This window comes from Maylandia zebra, linkage group LG13 (genome assembly GCF_041146795.1).
Source record: "Maylandia zebra isolate NMK-2024a linkage group LG13, Mzebra_GT3a, whole genome shotgun sequence".
Classification (NCBI taxonomy): Eukaryota; Metazoa; Chordata; class Actinopteri; order Cichliformes; family Cichlidae; genus Maylandia; species Maylandia zebra.
Window position 1 is genome coordinate 12,573,921 of NC_135179.1, and position 11,748 is coordinate 12,585,668.

Here is an 11,748-nt window from a genome sequence, read left to right on the forward strand (position 1 = left end):
TGAAATAGCACGGTGAGTCACTTGGGTGGTCAGACGAGGCGGACTCACATGGCGAGATGATTTTCCACAAGTGATTCCAGATTGCTGACTAGTAACAATTAGTAAGTGATATGTAAGCTAGGGGTCTCTCGAAACTTTGGGGAGTCCACTCGCTCTGTTTGCTCTGCCCTCTCACCTAGGTGCTGTTTGCATGTCAGCCAACTTCTGCATTTTGCCCTGCATGTGCATGCTTTTTGTGAATGCAGTGTGATTTTTGCATGAGTGTGTGTGAGACCCAGGGTTAGGTAGAAACTTTTAAGCCGCAAACTGCTTGCATTTAATAAAGTCAGATCAGGTGGTAAGGTAGCAACAGTCACCATGACACAACCAGTATCACTAACTGTTATCAGAATCATGGTGACAGGCAGTGGGTAAATGCCTTAGCAGGGACTTGAATCCACCTGATGTCCTCTCTCTCTCTCTTCGCAGCGTGTGTGTTTCTTTTTCTTCCTGTCTCCATCTGGTTATACTCTTATCTCACATGGAGTGTGACGGGAGGGGGGAGCTGGAGTGATTAAACAGACTGCTACTCCTGTGTCAGGTGTCTTTCTGTATGTGCATGTGCATGCCAAATGCTTGTTTGTTGGATTGTGCGTACAGTTATGTAGCTTGTGCGTGTTGCCATATTTTTTTGTAACAAACCCTACAATGTTGAAACAAACTCACACTAATTGGGAACTAATCCTGCGACATTTATAGTAGTTGTGTTTGTATTTCTATATCTGTGTCTCTGTCAGCATGTGAGGTAAGATTGAAAGGTTCTCATCCTCACTATCTTTGTCATGTTCTAATAATAACTTCACCATGAGCACTGAGATCATTTACAGAAAGCTTTAACACGGTATCACTGAAAAGATTTGTCTCTGACATTTTCCTGCAGCTCAGTTTTCTAAATGCATTTCAATTCGCTTATGAGTCGCATGTCTTTATTTAATCTACATCTGCAAACATGCATCGATGCAGAGAAAGTGTTTGCATGCGTTGGCAGTTAGGTATCCCCGATATAATGCTGGGAATGATATAATTTTGCAAATTGCTTCCTATATGATCCCTTTGTCTGTGTACACTAACATGTGCTACTGTCCCTGTGAACATTCACCCTCCTACGCCACCTATTTATAACCCTGAGTAAACAAAATGGATTCACAAGAGGAACTCTTGGGATAGGTACTTTTTTCCCCTCTAAGAAAGTTGCCTCCCTGCAGGTTATTGGGTACAACTGTATACAGACCCATGTGGATGTGGCATTACACATGCTTTGACTATGGACTATCCAGCAGAGATGATTTCATATAAAGAAGGAAATTGTCACTGTGGATGGATAAATATATTCTTTCGGTGTCTGAGGCAAGCACTCAGCAGCCTGGTTTCTACCACCCAGTGTAACAGGCCCAACCATAGCTTAAGGTACTCATTATTGACTGTAATATCTATCCATTTTCTAGCATCTGTGGTCTGTTGGCACTAGGGTTGCCAACTCCCTGAAAAATAAATAAGGGACACCTCGTGGCCAGGGCCGGGCGACCCAGTTGTCTTCACCCTTCCCAGTGTGGTGAATTTTCTAGCTCTTTTTTTGTGTGTGAAATTATTTTTTTTAACCATTTGACTTGAAGTTGATTTAAGTACATGCATATTCTATTCTTTGTGATATGACCATATGGGAAACAAATGATCATTTAGCCATTTATTTTTAGCTCAAAATGACAACATTAACACAGTAAAACAGGTCTCTTTCTTAAACAGAAGCCTGTCATGCTTAACTTTTGAGAATAAAAGTAAATCTTTCTTTAAAAGCACTCTGTCCTGCTTAACTTAAAATAATAGAAAACAATAGAAAGAAAAATATTCTTGTAACTGTGCACATTTAGTGCATTTAGTATAATTGGCTTCAGTTGAGGTATTATTTCAGCTTTTCTAATGCTAATCAGCTGCTCCTGTTTGTAAACCCGCTTGTTCCCATGATTACGCATCATAACTCATCATCATTATTCATCTATGTATTACTTTTATGTATTAGTCATCAATTTGTTGTAATCATCTATCCTTGCAGTTGTTTATTACACAAAATAAATTATATTATCACACTTCTGGCCACATAGCGCTGATATTCACTGCACATGCCCATATTAACTTTTTCCAGCCAGGTGTTTTCCTTTTCCCATTCTTCCCTTTCTCTGAGGGGAACAAATATTGCTGCTCTAATGCTGGGCTCACACTGTGCGATTTTTGGCCCATTTTGAGACGATTTTTGAGTCGTGCGACGGTTTTGGCGATCGGCCCGATTTTGGCCTTCATCGTGCGTCGTGTAGTATACGTGGGGTAACGAGAAGTGATTAACACCTCACGACCAGCTCCCGATCATCAATCGCTCGTGAGGGTGTCACCACAGCCGCTCACACTGCTCACGCGCAAACACGTAAACGTCGGTGAAAAAGACGTTGCAGCACGGCTGTGCAGCGTGTGATCTGGACACAAGCGATGGAGGCACAACTTGTAGAACTTTGGAAAGCTCATCCGAGCCTTTTCGATGTGGCATCACAAAATTATCACAACCACAACAACCGTGAAAATAGTTGGATTTACACTGCTGCTCATTCACAGCTGCCTGATCATGTTTTTCATTAGCAATTTAGCAAAGTTGATGGTGGTGGTGTGTCTGTGTGAGTGAAAGACTGAGAGAGCGAGCGACAGATTGTCTGTTATAACCTTCATGTTATGGAGGCACAGTGTGAGCTCTCAGGTCGCATCAGAGCATCGGGCGGTATAGTGTGAGACCTGCATCGTGACCTACCAACTTCTAACCCCTGCGAGTCAATCGTGCAGTTTGAGCAGGAGCTGAATAACGTGACTGAAAAAATCGCACAGTGTCTGCCCAGCTTTAGGTGTACTGTCGTCCGAGACTTGCACCGCAGTGTCGGCGTTTGTTTCCCTGTTGGCCATGCTTCTTGTTGTGGTCATCTGTTGTCTTCCGGTATTTTCTCCGTAAGCGACCTTTCCTCGACCAATGAGATGAGCGGTAATCTGAATTGTCATACTCGAATTGTCATAAGTGTGCTGTCAGCTCATTGGTCACAAAGCAGGAGAGGGGCTGGGAATTATGTTTTCAAACAAAGCGTTAATTCCATTAAAAGTTATAGGCCACTTTTGATTCTCACTGTATTACGGGACAAAGTGCGTCCCTTATTAGCTCAATACGGGACGTGTGCTTTTGTTTTGTTTTAAGGGACGGTTGGCAACCCTAGTTGGCACACATTTGCCATTAGGAATCATTTCTCAGCCGAGCTGCACTTTCAAATAAGCCTTTCATCGTGATTATCAGTATTTTAGGTTGTTTGGCATAAATTTCCCTTCCCCTGTGGTTTTAAAGTGGTAATTGTTTTTGTGTGGGAGCAGGACCATGCTGCATTGAGTGGGTTATGTTTAGAAGACTTGCAGTTTAGCTGTAATTCTTTTTCTGCTGTCCACTTATAAAACACCTGATCACGAGAAATGCTCAGCAGAGCGACTGCAAATGAAGCAACACTGAACTTGTGATTTTCTTTCAGAGTTACTTTTTTACATATTACTCAACTTTACATGGAGGATGTCGAGGGAGCAAAGAAATATAGTTTAGTTTTAAAGTGAATGCATTAAGTTAGTATAAGAATAGCTGAATAAGTTTAACTGCATCACTTGTTTTGTTTTCTGTTATTCTGTGCATAACTTGTAACTGAAAAGATGCAAAGATAAAAGTTAAAAATAGCAGATGACAGAGTAGCGTAGGCTAAATGTAGATGCTAGTTTCACAAATGATTCCCTATTCCTTTTATGGAGTCTGTCAAATGGCTAGAAAAATATCTGTGTGTGTGTGTCTGTGTGTGTGTGTTGGGGGGAGGGGGGTTCAAGACTATAACTCTACAGTAAGCTTATTGCGCAGAGAGACTGGACAGAAACGTTAGCATGTTTACGTTTGCTGCTAAAATGCTAATACGCATATTAGCACAAAACACAAAAGGTGCTGGAAGTGTTATTAGATTTTGCAGCATATTTGGCCATAAAGTCAGGTAATCACTAAAAGGAATGCAAATTATTCTGAGACATGAGTGGACTAGTTTGCAGACCATACTGTTGAGCTGACGTTGCGCCTCTAAACCCTATCCTATCAATGCTAAAGAAATGCTTTCTTTACCTGCAAGCCTCCAAATATAAACATACTGACCCTCTGTGTCCCACTTGCAGACCAAGCTTCCTGTACTTCTGCTGGGCCATTCGTCAGATTTGAGGCCAGGAGAGTTTGTGGTTGCTATTGGCAGCCCATTTTCCCTCCAGAATACGGTTACTACAGGAATTGTTAGCACTACTCAGCGAGGGGGCAGAGAGCTAGGCCTTCGCAACTCTGACATGGACTACATTCAAACTGACGCCATCATCAACGTAAATAAATAAAGCTGAATTGTCATTTCTCACTGAATTTCTTTTCTCGGATTACTATAGATAAGTTATTTACTTTTTTGGTTCACAGTACGGCAACTCTGGAGGGCCTCTGGTCAATCTGGTAAGCCAGAATTATATATATGTTTTTATGCTTCTACAATTCACCATTTACAGTCACTGAGTTGAGGTTTACTGGCATAGGATGGTGAAGTGATTGGGATTAACACGCTGAAGGTGACAGCGGGCATCTCCTTTGCCATACCCTCGGACAAGATTCGACAGTTCCTGGCCGAGTCATACGACAGGCAGTCCAGAGGTATGAGCTCTCACTGACACATTATTAATGTTCTCATTTTACTGGCTCTCTTCAATCACTTTTAGTATAGAAGCCAAGAGAGCTGGACCGTGATCTCAGTTAAATGAGCTATAATTCAGTTCACTAGTTCAGGAGTTTTTTTCGTTTTCATCTTTGTGTGATCTCTTGCGATATGTTCACTGTATTTAGAGCTATGGGAATCCATGCCCAGCATTACCTAATAGAATTTTAACATTACAATAAACTAAAAAGAAAAATCTGTGCCAGTGCATATTGGTTTGTTTGTTTTTATTTTATGCTTTTTGCCCTTTTCATTGAGTAGTGTTTCATAAGAAATGAAATTCAGAAACTTACCTATATAAAGCAGACTTCACCTGATCCATGCAAATCAAAAAGGAAAATGCAAGTTGGTGTTTTCAAAAGCTTTTATAGACCAGCACTATAATACATATATAGTAAGTACATTTGATAATACAGCTATTCCTCTGACAGCAGTTGCCTGTCTGCAAAAGTGTCCTGATAAGCTGTTGAGAAATTGTTCACCTTTCCCAGATGTGTGCAGCCTGCAGCTGTGCAGTGGACATGAAGACCCAGCCTGTCTCAGACATGTTTAGTAGGAAACATATCAGGACTAAATGCTTGCCAAGAAAGTGCATGAATATCCTCCTGATCCAGAAAGTCCTGCACTACTGTGTCAGTGTCAGACATTGTTCTACTATTGTTCTACTAGCAGGGTGGACAGCTTATCTCAGCATCTCTGTCCAGATTTCCAGAAAGACCAATCAGATCAGAGGTGATGCTCATATGGAGATGCAAGGCTGCAGCAATAACTCAGACATGCATGCCAGCATCCACCATGCCAGCATCCCTGCCTTGGTCACAGGTGCAGCATGGTGGCACTGATGACAGTATTGAGCATATGCTGTTCTGAGGCCACTGCCTTGAGAATGCAATACCCTGAACCAATTCTGAGGTGGACAAGTGAGTTCATGTAATTGTTTGTTACACAAATGACTAATGCCTCCGCTAAGTAAAACCAGTGAACCAGAACAGAAAGCTACTCACGGGTTTTCTAAATGATGTACTGAGAAAAGGATCTCAAACAAAGATTCGAAACATATTTCACAGCGCAAAACCTGCATTTCTTATTTTCTTTATACCCTTTGAGATTGTTCACAGATTCGGCTACGTTTGAATCGCTCTCTAGAAGTCCTGTTGTGACACTCACTTGTAATGTATGCTGGCTGTCCCTCACTTTGTCAAAAACAGTGAACCTTCTAGTTGGATGAAAGGGACAAAGACACTGGGAGCTAAATATGGCTCAAGTAGGGCTGGTGAAAGGTGAAGATTGTCTCAGTCCTTCTGAAAACGTGCTGTCTTTTCAATAAAGTGCATATGCTACAGTTTTGGGAAAGTCCCTGCCACTTTGTTTCCCCTCTGAGGCCCCAGGATGTTGCAGTATAACTCCAACTTGACAGTCTTAGCCTCGAGGTCGAGCTGAATTCACAGTGCACATCCCATTGAATGCTTGAAAAAATGATGATGATTCCCCTGGTCATATTCCTTTACTAAAGCACTGCCTTTGGGCAATGAAACTGCAGACTCCAACACAGAAAAGTGCTGTTTGGTCTCTGGTTTGTAGCTAGAGACCCAGGTTAGAAGATAACTGAATATTCTATGTCCAGCCTTAGGGAGAACAGAAGCAAAGAAGAAGTATATTGGTGTGAGGATGATGACTCTCACTCCAGGGTAAGTTGCACACTTTTATGTACATAGCCATTGTGTTCAATCCCCAGAATGCAATAAATGAAACATTGTATTATACCCAGGTCACAGGGAATTGCAGAATTTTGTGTTTAACTCTCTCCTTTTTTCCCCCTACCATTAGGCTAGCCAAAGAGCTGAAGACTCGACTCCGCGACTTCCCTGACATCACCTCGGGAGCTTATGTTATGGAGGTCATTGCAAAGACACCAGCTGCAATGTAAGCAATATATTATAAGTTTCCAAAGACAGTGGCTCTGTAGAAGCTAACTTGATTGTAACTTTATGGATCTCAGTGAAGTGCAAATGGAGGTTCTATCTGACTCTAGCTATGGGATATTGTCTTTGGCTCGTAATACAATACATCTACACTAAATTCACACAAGACTCTCATCACTCTCCACGCAGCCCCTGCTCTCCTCTCGAAATGCAAATAGATAGTATATTTCATTTCCTTTCTTAATTTTCTTTTCCTAGTTTAACCATCAAGAGGTTGCACACATGCCCAGAGCTTCCTACATAGCTGTCCTACTAGCATGTGAATTAATGGCTCACTCTAGCATGTCTAGAGTGCTTGGCCCTCTAAAATATCCCCCTCCTCCCACAATTGCGGCCCACTCCAATCAGCCACCACCACAACTCCAGCAGAGTAGGGCGCGGGAGACGCTGAGGTCAGCTATTTCCTTCAAACCTCATGCAGGGAGGTTAGTAGCTGAACTGTGGTTTTCCTGCGCCTGCTCACCCATCCCACTATATAGTGGTCTGTCCTACAAGGTTTCATCAGTGTTTACTCATTGCTTAAATAACCCACCCTTTTGCATTATAACATTTCTGTGGTTCCTTTTATATTCTCTGTTTTGTTTTTTCTAGGCTCTGCTTTTTTCACTTTTGATCTCACTCTGTGTTATGTTGGTTTATGGACTTTGGAATCTTGATTCTTCTGTAGGGAAGGGATTGTTTCTGTGGTGACCGAGTGCACTGAAATCCCAGTTTCAGCTCCGTTAATTGATGCTGTTGCAAGTGAAGGTGTGGTGGTCTATGTTTACATGTGGCTATGATTAAGCAGTTGTTTTAAGAGTCTGCTTTTGATATCACTGCTGGTTACTGCCTCAGTCTGTGCGTGATCCCCATTTTACTACTTTGTTTTTTACATTGGAAGTGTGCTTTTAGTCAATGTGTTTTTATTTTTTGTTGATTTAGAGGCTCACAGACCTGGAAACAATCCTACCAATAGCTGATTATGGCTATGTAAAATGAAGAGTATTTCACCTCTATATTTTCTTTCCACTGAAATCTAAAGAGGGAACTATAGTTAAATTACATAAGAAGATGTATAAATTGTCATAAAACTAAACCACTAATGTGTTAAGGCATCTACACCCATGAACATTTATTTCATTTGATCATTCAGATTACTTTAATAGCTTAATTCATTTAAAAACATCACAGATTTTCTTAAAATGTAACACAATGGAGGATGACCAAATATAAGCTTCAGTTCATATATGTGGAAATAAAGAATAACAATCAGTTCAGTGATTGGTATGGGATTTATTAACAATAGGATAAAACCAGTGGACTGACATTTTTATTTCCTACGTTCCTATGATTTTACAGTATTTTGTGCTCTGTTAGTCAACATACAAAAAAATAATGTATACAGTGATAGAAGGTGACATGGAACAGCTGGACTTGATAAACATCTGTACACCTCCTCAGAGGCTAAAACTGTGCCTTGATGTCATAAAACTCAACTAGAATAGCCGGGCTCCGAAAACAAAGATCATCCTATTCGCACATGTTTTTCCATTTATGAACCCCTCAATCATTCTTTCTTCTTCTGTCCTCCAGCGCTGGACTCAAAGAGCATGATGTCATCATCTCGATCAACGGCCATAGGATTTCAACAGCAACCGATGTCAGTGCCGCCATCAAGAGAGATGACACCTTAAAAGTGGTTGTGCGCCGTGGCAATGAAGATGCCATCCTCACTGTTGTTCCCATTGAAATTGACCCTTGACCCTCCAGAAATCACACCACAGTTGCTGGAGCTAGCTTTTACTTATCACCAGTGGACCTTATATCGGAGGGGTTTTTTACTGACGCACCCTCTCCCTGTGGCCAAAGGCCGGTGGTGCCTCACATCCAGGAAAATTCTGGCATTGCCTTGAAAGGAATGACTGTACGGATGCTTTAAAAGCAGCGCTGTACTATGTTTTCCCTGTGTGTTCTCATGTTTAGACTTTAATGCTTTGATCAAAGCTACTACTGTGTGTTCTTAAACCTTAAAAAAATAGTCATTGGCATAGTGTTTTCACCTGCTTACTCGTTTTGTTGTTGTTGTTGTTGTTTTTTTAATGTACTGTTGCTCAGTCAGGCTGACTGAAATTTGAAGCAATTTTAAGCGACTTGCTGAGCAAATCATATTTGTAAAATTGTTGTTTTCTAAACTCCCCCCCCTTTTTTTTTAAAGTACTGTAGAAATACTTTGTTGTTTATGTGATGTATACTGGAGAAGAAAATAAAGGTTTTTTACCTCCATTTGCTTTGACACTCTGCTTACTGCCTTTTAAAAAATGCTCTTTCCAGCTCTCTTTCATTCAGTTTAATACACACATAAACAGTGTTGGCCAAGTTACTTGAAAAAAGTAATCAGTAACTAATTTCTCTCGTGCATATGCACACAGAAAGAGGGACATGGAGCGTGTTGGGATCTGGTTTAAATTTGCTTTTATTGCCTTCATATGGGCTTGATAGTGGTCTGGTGTGATTGTTGGGACAGGGTCTCCACAGACTGACCTCAGAGACAGGAGTGCGAGCCAAACTGAGATCCGACCCATGATGCAGTGGTCACAGATGTGGGGCTCGCATAAATACATTTAATGTTTTGGTGGAGATTTTTTGTTTACCACATATAGTGAAGTAAACCTCATGAGACCTGCAACTGCAGCTTCAAGCTATACAATACAAAGTCAAACGCACCGTCTATTATGCTGCATGTATTAGAAGATAAAATTGCACTTTAACAGCTTTACGAGTAAGTCTAAATGACAGTAGAACATATTTTGTCATGCAGTGGTCGGCTTCCTAGTTTTTACTTTTAAATTGCAGACCATGTGTCCAATAGCTTGTGGAGCTTTATCTCGCCAACTGCCCAATTTTCCATTTACACAAAGCACATGGAAGCTATATTACAAAGTCATCCTTTCAAATGTCAAGTAGCCCAAAGGTGTATAACGTAATTAAACATTATTTAAATGACATAATGGACATTTTAATACATTTGATAATGACATATACTACATTTATAAGCACTAAGCAGTGTTGCTGCCATCTCATGGATTTGTCTCAGTGTTGCAGTCTGTCGTTCTAGTTTAAAAATCCAACTTTGCTGTGAACATTTTGGACAGATGTTACACTCAGCATTGAAATTCAATGTCTGCATTTCACTTGGCGATGCCACAGGTTTGTGACTCACTTGCTCCAAGACTGCAAAACATCCAGAGGTTACAGAATACATACGGTGCATTTGAATGAGCTGTAAAGTTTGCTCGTTAATGAAGTCATGACTGCCAGATTGCCAAGACCTGAGCTCAGAACCATCAGTCAAACATGGTCGTATTACCTCACCACCTCTGGGCTTTTGATGTGGACTGACTGTCTCTTTTCTGGCCCAAATACATACAAATGTTTGTATGTTTAACTGTAATTAGGTTTCATCTATCAGCCTCTTAATGATCAACCATGTTATGTTTGTCCAAATGTTACAAAAATAATCACGGGAAACAAAGTGACTAAACATTTGGCTAATTGTGGTCTATGAATCCTCCGATAAACTAAAAAATATGTCAGTGTATTATGTTGACAGTTTGTAGTTTATATCAGGAGATTAATTAGTGTGACAGCTGTTTCCCAATCACAATATTATATTAACACTATTTGTGTTATTTACTTTTTTCATTAAGTGAAATGGGTGGGATCCATCTGAAATTCAAACATTTCAGGCGGATCCTGTGGGAAATTAGTGTCTTGCTGTTTCTGAACTGAGGCCAGCCATTTCCACAAAAGATTTTCATGCTTTTAAGGAGATGTTGTGAGGTTTGTTCTGGATGAGTAATGCTCAGTTCAGTGTTGATACAGTTGGGACCACTTGGCCCTGAAGACCCAGGCTGTTGGAACGAACTATGTATTCATTTGACACCATCTGTGCCCCAGGCTAGTGCCAGCGTGGGTGATATATACATGATTTCTGTTTACAGTATGTTGGATGTGTTTAAAAATTCACTCCACTGGGTATAGAACAATCAGATTTGGCAGCATACAACAACATTTATATTGATCGTGTAAGATATTATGTTATGCTAAGAAAACAACTAGAAGAATTTAAGTAACATAACACTCTTCCATGTGTCTGATATGAAAATCAAGATAAAAATACTGTGAAAATTGGAATTCTTCCTGTTTGGATGTATTACCTTAAGTATCCTAATTTGAAGTAATTACAGAAGATTGTTTTTCCTGGATTAAAGCATTGGCTCTTTCAAATATATTTTTTTAATTTTCTCACTTAAATCTAAGTGTGTGTAGCCATCATGTGCCTTTTTGTTTGAGACATAATTGCAAGTGGCCCCATTAAAACACATCCTCAACACAACGAACTTTTACATTTGGGTCCAAAAAATAAAATTAAAAAGGCTCAGCAGTGCTGTGCAAAAGTCTCGAGCCACTACTCTTTTCTTCATGAGTTCTTCAGGCTATTTGAAGGTCTTTCAAACATAAAAGGGCAGGGAACAGCCAGTGTTTATCTTCATATATTAGACAACTTTGCATACCTCAACATGGTGTCAAGGGTGTCCTAAAAAATTGATAAAGCTGGATAAGTGGAGGACAAAAGAAATAGCTGGCCTAAAAACTGCCTACATTAAATGAACAGTAACTGAAAGTCATGTCCTTAAGAAATAGGAAACAATATTTAAGCAAAGACCAGACACAGCAACCCGGCGGTGTTAATGATCTTGTCAAAATGTATCACAATATGAATGCAGACCTGCCTTGCAATACTGAAAAGCATCTGTTTAATGAAAAATAACTGTTTAATTTTGCAGCATAAAAACAATCCAAACTCACTGCTAATGTAGTAAAACATACTTGCATGGAAAAACACACAAATATAAATGAGAGGTGGAATTTACACAGTATTGCATGTGTAAAGGGTT

General features: G+C 40.3%; 1 protein-coding gene across 1 annotated transcript in view; it reads left to right on the forward strand.

Annotated features, from left to right (window-relative positions):
- Positions 1-9,073, forward strand: part of LOC101484981 (serine protease HTRA1A) — a 29,962-nt gene extending 20,889 nt beyond the window's left edge. The window contains exons 4-9 of the mRNA XM_004551457.5: positions 4,258-4,452; positions 4,541-4,573; positions 4,654-4,768; positions 6,454-6,517; positions 6,657-6,752; positions 8,384-9,073. Of these exons, the coding sequence (XP_004551514.2) occupies positions 4,258-4,452; positions 4,541-4,573; positions 4,654-4,768; positions 6,454-6,517; positions 6,657-6,752; positions 8,384-8,552 (672 nt within the window). The 3' untranslated portion in view covers positions 8,553-9,073. The remainder of the gene's footprint in view (positions 1-4,257; positions 4,453-4,540; positions 4,574-4,653; positions 4,769-6,453; positions 6,518-6,656; positions 6,753-8,383) is intronic.
- Positions 9,074-11,748: the final 2,675 nt, after the last annotated feature.